This window comes from Lolium perenne, chromosome 1 (assembly GCF_019359855.2).
Source record: "Lolium perenne isolate Kyuss_39 chromosome 1, Kyuss_2.0, whole genome shotgun sequence".
In the NCBI taxonomy this organism is placed as follows: domain Eukaryota; kingdom Viridiplantae; phylum Streptophyta; class Magnoliopsida; order Poales; family Poaceae; genus Lolium; species Lolium perenne.
The window spans coordinates 11963196-11984516 of record NC_067244.2 but is presented as its reverse complement, the minus strand read 5'-3'; the positions used below and the strand labels follow the sequence as shown (position 1 = coordinate 11984516).

Genomic DNA, 21321 nt, shown 5'->3' with positions numbered 1-21321 from the left:
CGTCTTGTCCTAAGTAAGGGCGATCTACACTGAGTTGAATGGTTTGAGCATGCATATTGTTAGAGAAGAACATTGGGCCGCTAACTAAAGCCATGATCCATGGTGGAAGTTTCAGTTTTGGACAAACATCCTCAAATCTCTAATGAGAAAGGAATTAATTGTTGTTGAATGCTTAAAGCATTAAAAGAGGAGTCCATTATCTGTTGTCTATGTTGTCCCGGTATGGATGTCTAAGTTGAGAATAATCAAAAGCGAGAAATCCAAATGCGAGCTTTCTCCTTAGACCTTTGTACAAAGTGCATAGAGGTACCCCTTTGTGATACTTGGTTAAAGCATATGTATTGCGGTGATAATCCAGGTAGTCCAAGCTAATTAGGACAAGGTGCGGGCACTATTAGTACACTATGCATGAGGCTTGCAACTTATAAGATATAATTTACATGATGCATATGCTTTATTACTACCGTTGACAAAATTGTTTCATGTTTTCAAAATCAAAGCTCTAGCACAAATATAGCAATCGATGCTTTTCCTCTATGGAGGACCATTCTTTTACTTTCAATGTTGAGTCAGTTCACCTATTTCTCTCCACCTCAAGAAGCAAACACTTGTGTGAACTGTGCATTGATTCCTACATACTTGCTTATTGCACTTATTATATTACTCTATGTTGACAATATCCATGAGATATACATGTTACAAGTTGAAAGCAACCGCTGAAACTTAATCTTCTTTGTGTTGCTTCAATGCCTTTACTTTGAATTATTGCTTTATGAGTTAACTCTTATGCAAGACTTATTGATGCTTGTCTTGAAGTGCTATTCATGAAAAGTCTTTGCTTTATGATTCACTTGTTTACTCATGTCATATACATTGTTTTGATCGCTGCATTCACTACATATGCTTTACAAATAGTATGATCAAGATTATGATGGCATGTCACTCCAGAAATTATCTGTGTTATCGTTTTACCTGCTCGGGACGAGCAGAACTAAGCTTGGGGATGCTGATACGTCTCCGACGTATCGATAATTTCTTATGTTCCATGCCACATTATTGATGTTATCTACATGTTTTATGCACACTTTATGTCATATTCGTGCATTTTCTGGAACTAACCTATTAACAAGATGCCGAAGTGCCAGTTGCTGTTTTCTGTTGTTTTTGGTTTCAGAAATCCTAGTAAGGAAATATTCTCGGAATTGGACGAAATCAAAGCCCAGGGGCCTATTTTTCCACGAAGCTTCTAGAAGTCCGAAGACAAGACGAAGAGGGGCCACGAGGCAGCCAGAGCATAGGGCGGCGCGGCCCCTGCCCTGGCCGCGCGGCCCTATGGTCTGGGCCCCTCGCGCCGCCTCTTGACCTACCCTTCCGCCTACTTAAAGCCTCCGTGACGAAACCCCCAGTACCGAGAGCCACGATACGGAAAACCTTCCAGAGACGCCGCCAACTCCGATCCCATCTCGGGGGATCCAGGAGATCGCCTCCGGCACCCTGCCGGAGAGGGGAATCATCTCCCGGAGGACTCTACGCCGTCATGGTCGCCTCCGGTGTGATGTGTGAGTAGTCTACCCCTGGACTATGGGTCCATAGCAGTAGCTAGATGGTTGTCTTCTCCCCATTGTGCTATCATTGTCGGATCTTGTGAGCTGCCTAACATGATCAAGATCATCTATCTGTAATTCTATATGTTGCGTTTGTTGGGATCCGATGAATAGAGAATACTTGTTATGTTGATTATCAAAGTTATATCTACGTGTTGTTTATGATCTTGCATGCTTTCCGTTACTAGTAGATGCTCTGGCCAAGTAGATGCTTGTAACTCCAAGAGGGAGTACTTATGCTCGATAGTGGGTTCATGCCCGCATTGACACCGGGACAAAGGATGTAAAGTTCTAAGGTTGTGTTGTGCTGTTGCCACTAGGGATAAAACATTGATGCTATGTCTAAGGATGTAGTTGTTGATTACATTACGCACCATACTTAATGCAATTGTCTGTTGCTTTGCAACTTAATACTGGAGGGGGTTCGGATGATAACCTGAAGGTGGACTTTTTAGGCATAGATGCAGTTGGATGGCGGTCTATGTACTTTGTCGTAATGCCCAATTAAATCTCACTATACTCATCATGATATGTATGTGCATGGTCATGCTCTCTTTATTTGTCAATTGCCCAACTGTAATTTGTTCACCCAACATGCTGTTTATCTTATGGGAGAGACACCTCTAGTGAACTGTGGACCCCGGTCCAATTCTCTTTACTGAAATACAATCTACTGCAATACTTGTTCTACTGTTTTCTGCAAACAATCATCTTCCACACAATACGGTTAATCCTTTGTTACAGCAAGCCGGTGAGATTGACAACCTCACTGTTTCGTTGGGGCAAAGTACTTTGGTTGTGTTGTGCAGGTTCCACGTTGGCGCCGGAATCCCTGGTGTTGCGCCGCACTACATCCCGCCGCCATCAACCTTCAACGTGCTTCTTGGCTCCTCCTGGTTCGATAAACCTTGGTTTCTTTCTGAGGGAAAACTTGCTGCTGTGCGCATCATACCTTCCTCTTGGGGTTCCCAACGAACGTGTGAGTTACACGCCATCAAGCGCATAAACTAACAGTTCTATACTCTGCAAACATAACACGGCCGATACGTTCCCCCTTCGCCAAGAAGTACTTGCAAAGGCACTCACACGGTTGTCAAGTTTTAACCATTTATTATTAGAGTTGTGCTAGCTTACTACACAAGTTATTATGATTGAAACAACAGGTGTAAGTTGTCTATGGTCGAGTCATACAGCTCCAAGTCGTCCATAATCGCGGACACGGCTTATCGATAAGATGTACACCCTGCAGGGGTTGCCCAAATGTACCCACACGCACCGCTCGATCCACTTACGACAGGTGGATATCACGGCTCGCACTCTCCTTCACGACAACAATGTCCAGGAAGCCACCTAACCAAGTTGAACCCGTATCGAAGTCCGGCCGTATCTCCGAAGCGGACCTAGCTGTTGCGCCAGCGTACTAGGTGGTTTAAACACACACTGGGGCGATAAACCACTTCGCAGCGGCTCCGCGACCTATACGTGCATACCAGAAACAAGGGATACAAGGCACCCAGGGGCTTCCCAAAATAAATAAGTAACAAGCTGGCATGCACGCAAACAACAAATGGTAAAACATTGCAAACTAGTTGTGGCCACTGGACAAAGCTGTAGATTCTGGCAGTGGTCAAGGGGAGACCCATAAGCATACCCACGTGTGGTTAGAGCGCTCAGTCTCGGAACAGATAACAAGAACTCGGGGTCCTAGGTTTCATGGAAACACAAGTGAGCCGTCACAAAACGATCAGCTGACCCACCGATGCCTCCGCTAACAACTATTAACAAGTAACCATGATATCCTCAATAGATATAACCATAAACCATGTGTCATGATTCCCCAACAGATAACCCGATAAGATAGCAGTAACGGAAACGAGATATAAACAGCACTAGCATGCACTACGACTCGCAAGGCAGACCCGAACCCAAACAATAGTTGTAGGTGGTTGGTGGAGGCAATATAGGCTGCTTGAGGTAACAAGTGGATAGGACACATGACAAGAACGCAACTTAAGGATAGCATGAGGGAGAAGGCAAAATAAAATAGGTAAGCGACTTCTGCAGGGGCAGGAGTATAAGGGAAATGCTTGCCTGTTAAAGCTTGCCGAGGGACATCCGGAGGACTTGTCGTATCTCACCGCACTACTTCGTGATCCTTTCCGAAAGAAGCAAATGCTGGACAAACAACGGATGCAAACTTACTACTACGGATAAAGAAGATCCAGCATGATCAAGATGATATGCATGACATGGCTAATATGGTACAATGCAACTTATCCAAATTAAGCGGAATCGGAATCCCGACACACAATTATTTGGTTCAAGTTGTTTATCTACCCAGCATATTAAATGTTGGTTAGCATGGTATAAGCATGGCATAGGTGCGCTACACAAAATTAAATGGAACCGGGACAAAATATTAATCCCGCACAATTCCATATTTAATTAGGTGATTCGCTATTAACCCCAAACCACCACAAGATATCCGATGCGATGCATAATGATATGATAAATGCAACAAGATATAGATGCACATTTTAGAAAATAGGGTTTATGGTCGGGGTCTCACGGTATCGGAACAAAAAGGGTCGCCGGGTCGACGAGGAAAAGAGGAAGACGGGGTCTCCATCTTTGGATCCGTGAAGGAGAACTTGGTTCGATGGAGTGGACTTCACCCTCGAATCAGAGAAGAAGGACTTGAGGTTCCGGCTTCAATTGTCGATGGCGAACATGAAGTAGACAACGATGGTCTTCGGGCGTTGATGCCGGTCTTGGTTGCGTCAGCGTCCGGCGTACTTGGTTTCATCTCGGGGAAGAACTTGGAGATTATTTTGCATCTCATCGGAGTAACACATCACCACAGCCATCACAGCACCAAACCAGAGTGGAGTTGTAGCAGCAACATCAATTCACCGTGCGGGCAGGGCGACTACCACCAGCAACGAAACCAGGAACAACATGATACATAGCACATCTATGTGTGTGCAGCAACGCATGGTGGCCGGCCTTGGGGAACTCGCCAGGACGACCTTGGCGACGAGCAGAACTTGGCCAGAGCGCCCTTGACGACACAAGCAGACGAATGGGGCGTCGAGGACGCGCGGCTTGGCAGCACGGACGCGCACGCACACGCGCGAGCGAGGCAGAGGCCGGTGGTCGACGTGCAGGCGTCCGCGGGGAGGGAGGCGCTAGGCGAGGCTGGCGGCGGCCAGGAGCTTCGTGGACGAGCGTGCGAGGTTGGGGTGAGCCGGGCGGCGTGGATGCGGTGGTTGCAGACGGTGAAAGGCGCGCGAGAAGAGGGCGACGACGGCTCAGGGGCTCGAGGAGAGGAGGCGCGCGGCTCGGTGAGGCCGTCTGCCGGCGGTGAGGAGAGGAGCGAGGCCGGCGGCCGGGGCGGCAAGCGGCGCTCGGGCGCGAGGAGAGAGGAGGCGCCGCGGGGTCGAGCGGTTCGAGCGAGGTGATGAGGTCGATCTCCTGCGGGGCCGAGAGAGAGAGAGGGTGGGAGGACCCGATGGCAAATCTTGCCGGCGGCGGGAGGGGGTTTCTGCAAAATGGCCAGGGTGGCCGGTGGGATAGCTAGGGTTTGCCCTGGTGGGCTATAGCTGGGTCAGGGTGGCTGCGGTTTGGTTGCCTGGCTGGGCCACTTGGCCTGGCCGGTTTGTTTGCTGCCTCCACTTTTTTTTATTTAAAAATTGTTTTCTGTTATTAGTTTGTTGTTAGTTTTAAACCCATTTCTAAATAGATTTTGGCAATGAATTAAACAGAGAAAGGAGAGATATAATTTGAAACAAAAAGATGATATTGTATACAATAAAATAGGGTTTAATAAAATATTTTTGAGGTTGAAAATATATGCATGATGCCATGATGACTTGGAACGACACGGAAAAACGAGCGGCGAAGAAAAACTAATATATGGGGTTTTTCCGGGTCGTTACAGATCACAACAACGTTGGATTCATCGACACCTAGGGCTTGTAAGGTTGAATTAAGCCTGGGAATTCTAAGCAATTATTCATACAAGGTTGCTATCAGGATTGGTTCATCTTATCGGTGATAGCTAGATAGGGTTTATAGGTCCTTATAAGCAGGGTTGATGATGATTCTTTATTTTTTTCAAAAGAATAACTTTTGAAGAACATACTTCTTAAATAATAAGAAGAATAACAATTAAGGTTGAGGTTGCCTAGGGTTTACCTTTGAATTAACTAAGTAAAGAATAGTTGGTTCCTAAATAGGATGATTCCTCGGTATCTCACACTAGTATGGTTTAGCGGAGTATGGTATGTAATACAAAACATTAGGTATGATTGCTATTAGTATTCATCACAATGGTGTGATGCTATATAGGTATGAGTAAGGATGATGGCTTTGGTAATAGGATCTAGGGTTTACACTTGGTTGGCCCTACTTGATTATTTAGGTCTGATGAAGATGAACACATGGGATACCCATATATTAGTGATAGGTCTTCTACATTTTATGTGTCCAAGACAAGTATTTAGTTGCTACTATAGTTCTATGATTTGGAAGAAGGTACCATGATCATATGTTCTAACCTAAGGTTTTAGGTTTAGGACAATTTAGGGTTCACATGTACTAATGGAACTAGGGTCTAAATGGCATTAGGGTTTTAGGATTACACATGAAATGATGAGTTCCTAGTTTTCTACCATATGGAATTAGGGTTGCATAATTACTATTTAGTTCACAAGTTAATAACTTCATTAATAAAGTTGAAGTTATTAATAACTTCAAAATAAGATAATATTCAATTTGGCTTTTACTATTTTTAAATAATTTACTAATTAGGGTAATTATTAATTAGGGATTAAATTTCCACTAATAGAAATTGAATAGGATAACAAATAAAGAAAATGAGTTTTCATGTTTTCTTTATTTGCTTTCTGGTTTTATTTATGTTATCAATGTTTTCTTAATTTCTGAATTTTAATTGTATTTAGAACTAAAATTAAAGGCTTAAATAACAAGTATTAAATAATTAAATTTTTGTTAAACATAAAATTTTCATTTTATATTTTTATTGGATAGAGTTTTCTTTTCTAACAATTTTAATATCTTATTTACATTTTTCTGACTTAAATTGAATTTTCTATATTCATTTGAAGTTGCAGAATTAAATAGGATTTGAAATAAAACGAAATTTACTATCTACACCCGTGCCTGTGCTACTCACAGACACAGACAGGTGGGTCAGAGCCATGCTGGCTGCCACGGTGGCGGTGATGTGGCCACCCTATGTGTCACCGGCGGCCAGTGACGGTGATCGCCGGCGTTACAGCGCTTGCGCGGCCAAGCTACCTTTACTAAGAGACTCCGCGCGTCGAGGCGAACATGTGGGTGCCAGCGCCGCCCCGAATTGGTCGCCGGAGCAAGCTCGACGGCGAGGCCGAGCGGCGGCGCTCGCAGGCTACCGGCGCGGGCACGATTAAGGGCGTAATCGAGAGGGCTAGGAGGCGCTTGAGCATCAGTGGCTCACCCTGGTTGCGATGGACGCGACGACGAGGTCGATGGAGGTCAAAATCGCCGGAATTAATGGCTCCGGCCGTCGGAGAAGATGGGGTCGACGGCGAGGCTACGGCTCACCCCATCTCGATTCCTTTTGCAGGTAGAGCAAGTCGAGGATGGCGATGCTGATGGTGGCCACGGCGAAGCTCGGGGAGGTCCCTACCGGCGGTGATGGTTGGAGTCCGGCTCAGCTAGGGTTTCGGTATGGGAGAAATTGAGACGAGGAAGAAGAAATCGAGGTCAGTGCTCATCGTAGGGCTTAAATACGGCGGTGTGATGCGCCTCACCATGCATTCGGGCGATGAGAGACTGCCAGCGACGCGACGAAGCCGAGCACGACTTCGTGCTGTCGACCATGCGGAGGAAGAGGATGAGGACGACCCTCTCCTCTGATATTTTTGGCGAAGGGGTAAGTGGGCTGGTCTGGGCCGTGGTGTTGGGCTGGTTTTGGGCTCCGGCTTGGGCTGTGGTGCTGGACTGCTTTGTAGGCTGTTGCTGGGCTGCTCGGCCAGGTAAGCCTATTTCTACATCTTCTTTTATTTCTTTTTTCCTTTTTCTGTTTTCCATTTTGTTAATTTAAATATTTTTTTGAATTCAACCATATTTTGTTAATTTGATTATTGTTGTGTATTAACAAATTTAATATGTACTAAAACATTGGTTTCTTAATTACTATGGTTATTTGAATATTCCTATGGACATGAATTTGAATACCATCTTGAAAGTATTCAAATTATTTTCCAATGATATTTTTCTCACTTGGTGATATGTAGGTTTTATTTGGTATTACTTTGCAAGAAACAATTTCATGGTAATATTTATTACTGAATTGCAAATAAGAAGGTGGATTTAATGGCATGATTTCATGTACTAAAATGTGTCTAAGGGTTTGACTTCTTATTTGGAAATGTTGTCACTTGTACATAATTTTATGTGAGCACTTGCTTGTTAAGGTTTTGTGTATCTTCTTATAACCTTATTTCAAGGTTAGCTCTAGAATTATATTTAATAACACTTTGAATTACCTAGAGTAGATATTACTCTCATCATGGTTTGGTCTTGGTTATAATGATGAGTGGTTGATCACCACCATGGTTCTAATCAAATGGTTTGGCACTAGGTTATTCTTAAGTTCCATAATGAATCATGAGCTTTAATTAGTGAACAATTCTAGGGTTCTCATCATATTCACCTAATGGCAATTGGTTTGAAGCTCACTTAGGATCTGGTTTTATAATTGTAATCACCCAAGTGGTTCATAACTTGGTTTGAGATATAATTCTGGGTTGTAGAATTGAGATAACACCATAGTGCATTGGCTAGGGTTTAATCTCCCCTAACCATGGTAATATGGTTACTTACTTAACAGTTTATGTTCTCCTCTAGTTACTAAGATATTGAGAATTGGTTTTATCTTCTACCAATAGATTTCTATTATTATCCTTAATTTATCATTAAAGTAACTACATTGGTTATAGTTATTTTTATAGTTAACTTTGGTCATATGGTTGAATTGTTTCTCACCATATTAAATATGGAGTTTGATTCTAGGGTTTTCTTAGGTCTTTTAATCTATGGAATATAGATATGGTATGATTCTACTTGTGATCACCAAGTGGTTCACAAGTGAAGGTTAGGACATAAGCATATGGTTGATTACTAGTTACCTCCCTATAATTTCATGTGGTGAATAGCATCTACAAATCCTATTAGGATTTAACTTATCCTCACATACCTCAAGAGCATATTCATGGTTTAGGCATGATCAACTTGTTCTTAATATCTTCTACCTCAAATTCTAAGGTTTATGATCATTACTCAATTTATAATGATCAAGGTTTGGCTTCCTAGAGTATTTCTAAAGAATTAGGTTTCCCACTTCCATGATCAAGCATTGTCTTGATGAACTAAGGTATATCACTTCTATTTTACTTTCTTGGATGAGACGTCTATGGTTGCCTCAATAATTTATATCCCAGGAGAATACCTGTTGCTGTCAAAACCCACCGGCGGGCAGCGACGGGCAACACAGTAGAGCCGGGAACAACCTAGGGCTGCGGCTGGCCGAGGTCCCTCCGAGCGACGGCCCGCAAAGCCTTCTGGTCACACATCCGATGCTGATTGCAAGGGCGTGCCACCTGACCTATACCTGGTCAGGAAGGTGATGGAGATGCCTCGCTTAGTTTCCTGCATGGCATACACGTAAACATTAAATACGAGCCTCGATCGGCTCTCAGGTTATCCTGTGAATCGGCTCAAGGAGCCGATCCACCCATGATTCGTACGAGGTGCACGAATATATGGTGGTCCTGCTTGATCAAGATAAAGCTAATGGGATCTACGACGATTTAGGGTTTTCACCGCATAATCGGATCATCCTACTCAGGATTGGGCCTCGCGGCCACGCACGGTGATCGTAAGCCGATCCTAGACAAGGCCTAAAAACCAACACGAGGTTGATCCCCGGAACATCCTGTCTAGGACTAGCAAACGACACCCTACGTGCCGCTGGATCCTCCCGCCCTTTGTAAGGCCTAACTCTTGCAGATATTAAACTAATCCTTGATGAACAAGGAGCAATCGTAACGGATCGGATCTACTAAATAATGATCAAGCGGGGTGCCGCCCCTACACCTAAGATAGGTGTAAGGGCGGCTAGATATGCAAGGGTTGCACTACGATAGCATGTAAAACGAAGAACAATGCTAATCCTAACATATCTAAGATAACTACGTTGCTCGCCATCAAAAAGGCTTCAGTACGAGCAACGCATGAACAACATAAAGCTTGTGCTGCCTAGATCGCAAGATGCGATCTAGGCAGCATGTTGCTTACCGGTAGAAACCCTCGAGACGAAGGAGTTGGCGATGTGCCGAGATTGATTTGGTTGGTTGAACGTTGGTTGTTGTTTATTCCATAAACCCTAGATACATATTTATAGTCGAGGGGACTTTCTAACTTAGGCGTGCACCTAACCGTGCACGGGTAAAACTCTATCTAAGATACGATCTACTATATTACAGATATATGGGCAATCTAGCACAACTTTGCATCTAAGGCCGATCCACGTATTTCTTCCGTATATAATCTTCAAACCCATCTTGATCGTGGCCCACCTCTGACTTGGTCAAATTCTGGTGATAACACATGCCCCCCTGGTTTTGGAATTATCAATTCCAAAATCACTCCGTTTTTTCTTCGTCGGGTCATGTCATGGCAGGGCAGAACCGTCGCAGCATTCTTCATCATGATGCCCTGTCATCTCAACTATTCCGCGTGTTTTGACCGTTGTCTTTGGGCACCACCTCCTCGGAAACTGTTGTGGCATTGAATTTTTACTATAGCCCCTTTATTTAACCGCTCTGAGCAGTTTGCCACTTCGTCATCTTGCTCCGTTCTGGCCATCGGCACCCAAAAAACCCCCAATCTCCCATAGCCATGTCTTCCTCTTCCTCCTCTTCCTCGTCGGTCTTCTCTGACTCCTCCTCCTCCCGGGAGCCAACGCCGGAGTGGGGCTCGTTGGCGGCGCACGACATTCTCGCTCCGACGACATGGGACAAGGAGGAACACGATTCCTCCATCTGGTCTGAGGATGACAAATCCCTGACCGACGGAGAGGGCGACCTTCAATTCCTCATCGAAGGGGAAGAGGAGGCGGAGAGCGAGGACGACCGCTTCTCCTGGGACGATTTCACCTCTTCCGAGGAAGAGGCGGAGGAGGACGATGACGACGACGACTCCCTTGAAGGTTACCCACCAGCGAAGCGCCTCCGCACCTGGTGGGACGATGACAGCGAGGACGACGATGAGGAAGATGAGGCTCCCGTAGAAGGCTACGGAAGCTCCGATGAGGAGCCTCTCAGCAGCTGCGCCGGAGGCAGCGACGACGAGGGCAGCAACGGCCCCTAGATTAGGGATCAGTAGTAGTAGTTGGCTTTTGCCCTCTTCTCCCTTGAGCAATCGGCTCTTTCTTTGTAAGGAATCCCCCTATTAATGAAGAAAAAATCCCTCAATTAATTTCGCTTCCTTGTCAATCTTGCCGATTGTCGAATGGGGCTACCGTACAGAGAGCCGATAGCAGAACATCGGCTCGTATTGCGATCCGAGGCCAAGCTGTTGCCTAAACACGCAGTCCAACAGGCCTCAATAGGCCTAATTCTCGTCCAAACCATTAGAATGAACTCCTCAGCAACCCTTAAGAAATTCGTCTCACACATCATGATTTCTGGTCTGAACCGATTCTGTTAATTTGCTAGTTTGGGCTTATTCCTCTAGAGTCGATATCAGCGTATCGGCTTTGTTATTCTGAAGTCGATGCCCGTGCATCGGCTGTATTTGCATACTGTTATCTCCATACGCCTTCTCAAGTCGATGCCTGCGCATCGGCTGTGATGATTTTTTTTTTTACTGGCCGATTTTAAATCGGCCCTCACATCTTACTGCCCGTCATCCCACATGCTTGGGAAATATTTCTTGAGGTGTTGACCATTGACAGCTACTGGGAATTTTTCGCCGTCCAACTCTTCCAGCATGTATGCATTACCTTTCAAGGCCTGGACAACTTTGTACGGACCATGCCAATTAGGAGACCATTTGCCATATGCCTTGTCCCTGGTTCCTAACGGCAACACAGCTTCCCATACTAGATCACCAACTTGGAACTCCTTTGGTCTAACCTTTTTATTGTAGGCACGAGCCACCCTGGCTTTGTTCTCCTTAATCTTCTCCAACGACCAAAGCCTAAGCTCTGTTGCGTCCTCAATAGTGTCGCTCATCAAGGCTGCATATTCTTCAGCTGTCAGATCATTCTGAAACGTGACACGTCTTGATCCAGCCGTAATTTCCCAAGGCAATACGGCTTCCTGTCCATAGACAAGCTGGTACGGCGAAGTCTTTATAGCTCCATGGCACGACATGCTTTACTGCACTTTTGTCTGCACACGTTTATCTGCGCATGCTCATCTGACTATATGCCCCCCGAGCCGAATCTGCCAGGTGACTGCAGATATCGGCTTTGTGGTTAGCCAAGGCACTGTACTTGCACGTCGGCTTTGCGAGGATTCGTGTTGACCTTCACCCACCGACGTGACCGCTGCCCAGTAGATCGATGTTGAACACAAGCAGAATATGTGGTGAAGATAATTTTGGCCGATTGCTGGAATCGGCCTCCGTATCGATTGAAGCGCTGACTGAAGGTTCTGTAATGCTCCTTCATAATTTTTGGGGCCGATCACAAGGATCGGCCTCGCCACATTTGCTCATCGCTTTGCTTCAGCTACATGGTCGGGCCAGTGGATAAAACCAGCCCAACCTCTGATTTTATCCTGTTGATGCGCTTGCTGTCGTCCACCTTGAGTGCATCGTGCAATCGTGGAGCACTAAGCTCCGTCGGAAGGACGAGCACCATGTTTGTGCCAGCCGATGTTTCATCATCGGCTTTCCTTTGCTTGGGGCGCCACTCCATTTTCCGTGGACGTCCCTCTTCGTCCAGGGTTCGCTGCACTTTCACAGCCAGATCAGGTCGTGCCTTCCTTAGCGTATGCAAGTATAACCTTTCGGCTTCCTCCAGGCCGCGCAATCGCTGAACCCTGCGCTTTTGTGAATGGCTGAGTCTTCTTCTTCTTGTCCCTCATCTTCTGAATCCTCGAGATCTGCCCACCGAGGGGACTCAGCGCGTTTGCTTTGTGGCGGGAGAGGCCCTAAGCGCCTGAACACGGACACGTTGGCTGCCTCCTTCTTCTTCTGGTTGCATTCTGGGCAATTGCCAATTGTGGGCAATCGGCTCATTCCTGAATCCCAGCAGTGTCTGAAGAAGGGGCAGTCCCAGTGCCTGTCGTTGTCGTCTTGCTCCCTTGATTCTTCTTTGGCATGGCGCTCGTACTCCTCCTCATCGCGATCATGCCGACGATATCTTCTGGCTTCTCTAGCCAGACGATCTCTTTCATCATCATAGCTGGACCGTCGGCGTTGGTCATACTGACTTACATACTTGTTGAGGAGGTGATCAGAGAGGGGTCGCTGATATCTTATGTTCTTCACTTCTCCCTCTGTGACGTAGCGCTTGCCATCATGATGGAGCCGATCGCGTGGAGTGGCCTCCTCTGTGTCCTTGCTACGAGAGCAGCTGCCCTCGTCTACATCTTTGCCAGAGTGGTGCCCAGGTCCTACCACGTTGATGCTGAACGAGGATCCTGGCTAGCAACCTTCAGGGTAAGTGCATTCCACCATGTTAACGGCGGGGAAGGGCTGGGTGTCGACCTTCATGGCGTACTGGTTAAAAATCAGACGCCCTTTTTCTATCGCCGCTTGGATGTGCTAACGCCACACCCTGCAGTCGTTGGTGGCATGGGAGAGCGAGTTATGCCATTTGCAGTATGGCTTTCCGTTCAGCTCTTGCACCGTGGGGAATTTGAGACCTTCGGGAATCGTCAACTGCTTCTCCTTGAGTAGGAGGTCGAAGATTTGCTCAGTCTTGGTCACGTCAAAATCAAACCCCCTGGGCGGGCCTGGTGGCTTTACCCATTTGCAGGACACGGGGGTTCCCCCCCGAGTCCATTCAGCCACTGCTACCTCTTGATCTCCCGCAGAAACTTCGTCTTCCTCTGCATCGACCAGGACTACTGCACGCTTGAATTTGTCCTGGTACAGGTCCGGGTGGCGCTGTTCATATGCCGACAGTTTCTGAACCATGTGCGCCAGTGAGGGGTAGTCTGCTTGGGAGGCCATGTCCTTGAGCGGTGTTGCGAGGCCCGCTACTGCCAACCCGACTGCTTCCTTTTCAGTTATACGAACCGAATAACATCGGTTCTTAAGATTCCTGAAGCGCTGGATGTATTCTGTCACAGTTTCTCCACGCTTCTGACGTAATTGTGCTAGATCGACAATGCCGGACTCGAAAGCCTCTGAATGGTACTGCATATGGAACTGCTCTTCCAACTGCTTCCAAGTCCGGATGGAGTCTGGTGGCAACGAGGTGTACCACCCGAAAGCCGATCCCGTGAGGGACTGTGAGAAGAGCCTCACGCGTAGTTGATCCGACACTGAGGCCGGTCCTAGTTGTGCCAAATATCGGCCTACGTGCTCGATGGAGCTGGAACCATCTGATCCACTGAATTTGGAGAAATCAGGGAGCCGATATTTAGGTGGTAGCGGGATCATCTCGTAGTCGTCGGGGTACGGCTTGGAATAGCCGATTGCCCTCCTTTTCGGCACCATGCCGAACTGGTCTCTCAGTATGGTACTGATCTGATCCGCTGTGCTGGCTGCAGGAGTTGAACTCTGAAGATTCGCTGGGGTGGCGTACTTAGCCAGCCATGTTTGCCTTTCCAGCTCTGAGCCAACTGCAGGAGCTGAGCTCTGGAGGTTCGTCGGGGTGGCGTACTTAGTTAGCCACGTCTGCTTCTCAAGATCTGTCGCTGACGTCCCTCCTGTTTTCCCAGAAGTCCCTGATGTTGTGGCCTGGTTTGTGAGCGCCCGCCACGCAATCTGGCACATACGTGCACGTGTACCCGTGAGGGATCTCCTTAGGCGCCTCAAGCAAGAACTGGTAGTCACTAGGGTCACCACCGATCTTGTAGACGACGAATGCCGGTGAAGTCGGCACTTCTGGTGCTGCCAACGCAAATGGCAGCGGTGGACGGGACTGGAGTGGCAACTCTCCTTGATGCGTCCCGAGAGCTGGTCCTGACGGCGAGTACTGGTGCCTCATGATCTCCTGGATCACGCGAAGAGCGACACGCTCCAACGTGTTGACCAGGTTCTCAGAGTGGCGGTGTAGCGAGTGAGCCACCAAGTAGTTGATCTCCTGCCGCAGGGACCTGGTGCGTTCTTCCGACGGGGCAGAGAGGTCTATCCCATCGAGTGCACCATTAGGCGAGAACCCCTTCCACCTGATGCCATGTGAACGGGTTCTGTGGAAAGAGCCGATGAGGTCGGCTTCGAGGATGACTTTGATCTCGTCATACTTCTTCTTGAGCTCGTCGGTCAGATCCTCGTACGTGACTGGCGTGCCGTCCGCCATCTCAGATGTAGATGGCGATGTGGTTGATGTAGAAGCTTGTCCCACCGGCGTGCGTAATGTGTTGCTGTCAAAACCCACCGGCGGGCAGCGACGGGCAACACAGTAGAGCCGGGAACAACCTAGGGCTGCGGCTGGCCGAGGTCCCTCCGAGCGACGGCCCGCAAAGCCTTCTGGTCACACGTCCGATGCTGATTGCAAGGGCGTGCCACCTGACCTATACCTGGTCAGGAAGGTGATGGAGATGCCTCGCTTAGTTTCCTGCATGGCATACACGTAAACATTAAATACGAGCCTCGATCGGCTCTCAGGTTATCCTGTGAATCGGCTCAAGGAGCCGATCCACCCATGATTCGTACGAGGTGCACGAATATATGGTGGTCCTGCTTGATCAAGATAAAGCTAATGGGATCTACGATGATTTAGGGTTTTCACCGCATAATCGGATCATCCTACTCAGGATTGGGCCTCGCGGCCACGCACGGTGATCGTAAGCCGATCCTAGACAAGGCCTAAAAACCAACATGAGGTTGATCCCCGGAACATCCTGTCTAGGACTAGCAAACGACACCCTACGTGCCGCTGGATCCTCCCGCCCTTTGTAAGGCCTAACTATTGCAGATATTAAACTAATCCTTGATGAACAAGGAGCAATCGTAACGGATCGGATCTACTAAATAATGATCAAGCGGGGTGCCTCCCCTACACCTAAGATAGGTGTAAGGGCGGCTAGATATGCAAGGGTTGCACTACGATAGCATGTAAAACGAAGAACAATGCTAACCCTAACATATCTAAGATAACTACGTTGCTCGCCATCAAAAAGGCTTCAGTACGAGCAACGCATGAACAACATAAAGCTTGTGCTGCCTAGATCGCAAGATGCGATCTAGGCAGCATGTTGCTTACCGGTAGAAACCCTCGAGACGAAGGAGTTGGCGATGCGCCGAGATTGATTTGGTTGGTTGAACGTTGGTTGTTGTTTATTCCATAAACCCTAGATACATATTTATATCCAGGGGACTTTCTAACTTAGGTGTGCACCTAACCGTGCACGGGTAAAACTCTATCTAAGATACGATCTACAATATTACAGATATATGGGCAATCTAGCCCAACTTTGCATCTAAGGCCGATCCACGTATTTCTTCCGTATATAATCTTCAAACCCATCTTGATCGTGGCCCACCTCTGACTTGGTCAAATTCTGGTGATAACAATACCTGAGACATTAAGTTAGGGTTTTACTTGAACAATGTTTAAATAGTCATTTTGGTATATGGATAGTTCTCTCCCTCACAATCAGGTGTTGGCTCAACTACTTGAGTGCAACACCATAGCTTGGGCTCTCTCATTTAGGAATAGTTATTCTAGGGTTTATGGTGTACTCCTAATATTTATTTAGGGAACTAGGCTCAAGATTCCATTGTCTAACTTAGTTGGGTTGGTCCTATCCTTATTTCACTAATTCATGGATATAGTCTTATTCCATTTGGTATTTGGTTATCTCACCATTCCAAGATGAAATGGTTTACCTCCTAGTATTTTAGTTCAGAGGTTGTCCTTGATTCCTTAAATAGGTATAACTAGGATTGGTATGAATGATCTCTCTCATTTTGTGAAGGACTTTAATACTAACTTAAGGTTAGGCTCCATAGGGATTGATGTGATCATCAATATCTATTTTTAACATAAATGGATTCTCTCTCTAGGAATTGTCTTGAATAATATCCTAGGTTTACTCTTAAAGTTGATTTGAATACATGGATGCATATCCAAGGTTTAGTTCAAGGTTTATCATTGATCCTCTAATAAGTAACATAGGACTCTCACTTCTCTAGGTTTGATGTATATTAATATGTAGTAGAGAGGAATATATATTTCTAGAGTTTATCTCCTTGTCTTGTTTCCAAGGATGAAGTGAAATGGTTACCATGGGGTTCATGGTAGGATCAAGGATTAGTTTAAGGCATGGAAAACCTAAGTCAAGAATAGTTTCTCCATTTTATTGTTACTTGATTTGTAATTGAATAGATGTTCATATGCTTATGGCAAGGATTACCTTATTATAATGTTTTATAAGATCAAGCAATTGATCATTGAGTAAAGTGTTGTTGTGTTGATTATTAGTTCCATTTGATCTAACCCCTTAGATCAAATTATCTCTACCCAAAACAAGGTTTTAACAAAGTCACATTGAGGTTTATAGCGCTTGACTTGATGAGCTACTTCAATTCCACCAAGGTCAAGTGAAACTTCAGTTACTGTGACTGTTTTACTTTAAAGCGCGAAAATTCCAGATTTTCTATGCATGAATGCAATGCACACATCTGTTTCCTCAATTTTTGTAACCCCAATACCTGGGATATTACAGCGGCCAGGGCAGGGCCCGCGCCGGCCTATGAGGGGGGCCCATGGCGTCCCTCCTCGGCTCCTCCTTCTGGCTCTCTTCATCTTCTGGAAAAATAGGATTTTTCATATAATTTCCGTCAATTGTTGATCTACCGAAATATTGCATTCTGACGGTGCTTTTTCCAGCAAAATCCTGACTCCGGTGCGCGATCCTCCAATAATCATGAAACATGCAAAATAGATGAAATAACATAAGTATCATCTCCAAATGTGAAATATATCAATGAATAACAGCAAATTATGATATAAAATAGTGATGCAAAATGGACGTATTACCCGGCGGGCTCAACTCACCGCCGAGGAGCGGGCGGATCCGACATGGGCGGCCAACGACAACGAAGAGTGGTGGGCGACGTACTTCAAGGCAAGGTACGACATCGAGATGTACAGCACCATCGGCCTCGTCGGCGGGCCCAACAGGTGGAACAAGGACGGCTGCGCCCTGTTCTGGGGCGTTCCGGGGCGCACCCTTGACAGCGTCATCCGTGGCATCCGTAACGGCGCTCCAAGGTTGGAGACGCCGCCATCACCGCCACCGTCTCCTCTAGGAGGACCACCGCAATGGCAGCCGAGGAGGATGACGTACTCGTCCTCCTCGAACTCTTCTTCCTCAGGACCGGCCCGATCGACGCCGTCCTCATCGTACCGCTCGGCGCCCTACAGCGTCCCCAAACGCGTGGTGAAGAAGGAGTCGGCGACGCCCGTCAACACGAGGCGTGGCGGCAGCGGCAGCCGGCGGCAGCAAGAGAGGTGTGGCGGCGCACTCCTCATCCCGAAGTCGGAGGTGATGGAGGAGCCGGAGGAAGCGTGACAGGCGGCGCTGGTGGCGAAGTACGAGCGGCAGCAGCGGCTCATCGCCAGCAGCGACGACCCCGAGGACTGCCCAGGGCTGCGGGCGGCATGCTTGGCGTCGATGAACGACAAGGACGCATGGAGGGGCGACGTCGACATGGCGATCGCCATGTCCATCCGCGACTCCGGTAAGCCCCTCGTCAACCTCACCGACGACGGTGAGGCAGGACCAAGCGGCTTGGTGAAGGACGAGCCCGTCGACAAGCGCGTCAAGCAGGAGGTCGTCACCGACAACATGTACAACTTCCACTAGTACTACGACGCCTCCGGCCGCCGCAAGTACTTCTAGATTAGGTTTAGTTTAAATTTAGTCAAATTTCGTTCAAATCTATGTAATAGATGCCAAGTTTGGACGAATCTAATTGAATCTCGCTTAAGTTTAAAATTTACGAAATTTTGTTTGGGGGACGCGACTGGGGAACGACGTCCCCCAAACGGCACGAACGAAACACATCGTCCAAATGCTCAATTCAGCGCGGTTTAGGGCATCTCCAGTGGCGCGACGCAATTCATACGCCCAAATTGTTCGCTGGCGTCCGTTTGCGATCGCCTGCTGGACGCCAAAAGACCGTCGGGGGCGAAATGTCTATTCGACTTGAGCAACATGACATCATTGAGTACTACTTTTTCGCGTTTAAACTTGCTCATTCAACAAAAATGAAAAGAAGTAGCACCAAAAAATATACTTCATGTCCAAAATACGTCGGACCGCTGGAGGTAGCCCCTGACGCAAACGGACAATTCGTCTCTGGCGGTTATTTTGACGTCCGCTAGGCGACGTAAACGGATGCCAGCGGACAATTTAGACGTCAGAAATGCGTCGTGCATCTGAAGATGTCCTTAGAAGATGCTCTAACAACTCCTAGTGCCTCCTCTCCGTCTGTCGGCGGAAGCTTCCCCATGGGACAACGCCCTCCGCATGTCTTCACCATCGAATGAAACGACAACAGGGGGAGGTGACATTGTTTTTCTGTTGGAAACTCATCTTGAACTATTTCCAGCAGAGATGCTTAGGAGACAATTGCGCATGGATTTCAAAGAAGTGGTGGTTAGTGATGGGAGAAGTGGTGGTCTGATCATTTTTTGGAAGAAAGAGGTTGTGCTGTCAGTTAGGAACAAAACTGAGAACTTCATAGATGTGTTTATTGGGGCTGGACAAGATAACATATGGCGGTTTACTGGTATGTATGGTGAGCCGAGGTGGGAAAATAAACATCTAACGTGGCAGAGGTTGAGAGATTTAAGCCTGATTTCTGATATGCCATGGTTAGTGATGGGGGACCTGAATGATATTCTTTATCAGTTTGAAAAAGAGGGAGGGAGGACTAGACCGGTTAATTGTATGCAAGCTTTCAGGGATGCGATTGATGATTGTAATCTGACAGATATGGGATATATTGGAGATAAATTCACCTGGCAGCGTGGCAATATAAGAGAGAGGCTGGACAGGGCTCTGGCAAATGAGGCATGGAGTGATAAATTTCCTGATGCTTGTCTCCACCACCTAGACTATTATAGATCGGATCATAGACCGATTTTGATGTGTTTTGAAGAACCCGTGGTGGATGAAAATCGACGGCCGCCTGTGTTGCGCTTTGAAGCGAGGTGGTTAAAGGAGAAGCATTTTATGGATATTGTGCAAGGAGCTTGGAACTTAAGTGACCCGCTGGATATGGATATACCATTGGCGGGAAAGCTGGCGAAAGTGCATGATCAACTCCATAGATGGGACAGGTCTGTCTTGAAAAGAAACAAAAATACTCTGAGGAAAACACAACGTGAGCTTGAAAATGTAGTGCGTCAGTCGATGTCCCCAGAGAATCTAGCTCGCCAGAAGGAGTTAGCGGATGAAATTGAAACACTTCTTGAACTGGAGGAGATACACTGGGCTCAAAGGAGTAGAGTTGATTGGCTGAAATATGGCGATCGTAATACAAGTTATTTTCATAACGCTGCTTCTACAAGGAGAAAGAAAAATAGGATTAAGAAGCTCATTGATGATAATGGGAATTTGTAAGGGTACATTGCCCCTATGTGTGGTTTTGGTAATTAATGACAACCCCTATGGACTAATGTTCTCATTGAGTTTATATGAAGGAATATTCCATAGGTACTACTTGCTCTCCATGTGTTGGATTCAAGTATGGATGCCATGAAGATAAAGGTATATCTTGTGTATTGGCATCAAGATCATCGGTATGAAGATATATATATGTGATATGATCAATAAGAAGAAATGAAGATGGAGTTCTTATGTGGGACTCAATATTAGCCATGCTCTATCTTATGTGAGTATGTGAAGATACAAGGTTGAGTTGGGCAAGTTCAAGATGAGCGTCTCAAGTGAATCACATATCTAAAGCTTGCCGTCCATTTGATGATAATGGATTTGTGAAGATGTGCATCAATGGAGCTTTCCCATCATAATGTATGGGGGAGCATTTGTGAGTCTTCACGAAGCAACATTGGTCAAGAGAGGCATTCCGGCTTGAGTGAAGTTTGAAGAGTTACCATCAAGATCAAGCGGTATGCGCAAGGCAAAGGTATGACCTTGCTAGGTTTTCCTTTTACCAGTCTCAAGGTGGATGTTGGGAGACCGGATTATAGGATAGATAGCCGCACTATTAAGAGGGGCTTTCGGTTGAGTAACTTGATCACATCGTCTTAGGGAGCTCAACCCCTTGCATACTTTGCATATCCTTATTGCTTCTTGGTGTTTCTCTATGTGAGGTTCTTGAGCTTGTTGCTAGCTTTACAACAAGCCCAAGTTCATCGAAAACGGAGTTCGCATGCATCTTCTATTGCGTTTTCGAGGTTGGGTGATTTTACCGGTTATTCATGATATAAGGTTCTACCCTTTTATATTCATGATAAAATCCCCTCCTACAATTTCTTGAGTTTGCACTT

At 46.6% G+C, this 21321-nt stretch overlaps 1 protein-coding gene across 1 annotated transcript; it reads left to right on the top strand.

Annotated features, from left to right (window-relative positions):
• Nucleotides 1–18475: 18475 nt before the first annotated feature.
• LOC139831423 (uncharacterized) lies at nt 18476–20431 on the top strand. The gene is made up of 3 exons (XM_071820699.1): nt 18476–18572; nt 19416–19595; nt 19686–20431. The coding sequence occupies exons 1-3, from the start codon at nt 18476–18478 to the stop codon at nt 20429–20431; spliced, it is 1023 nt and encodes a 340-aa protein (XP_071676800.1).
• The last annotated feature ends 890 nt before the right edge of the window (nt 20432–21321 follow it).

Bases quoted from the DNA above. Each gene is read 5' to 3' on its own strand.
- LOC139831423 (XM_071820699.1), top strand. From the start codon at position 18,476: ATGAACGACAAGGACGCATGGAGGGGCGACGTCGACATGGCGATCGCC. The intron at 18,573-19,415 runs GTGAGGCAGGAC...AACTATTTCCAG, and splicing joins CGTCAACCTCACCGACGACG to CAGAGATGCTTAGGAGACAA. The intron at 19,596-19,685 runs GTATGTATGGTG...TGCCATGGTTAG, and splicing joins TAACATATGGCGGTTTACTG to TGATGGGGGACCTGAATGAT.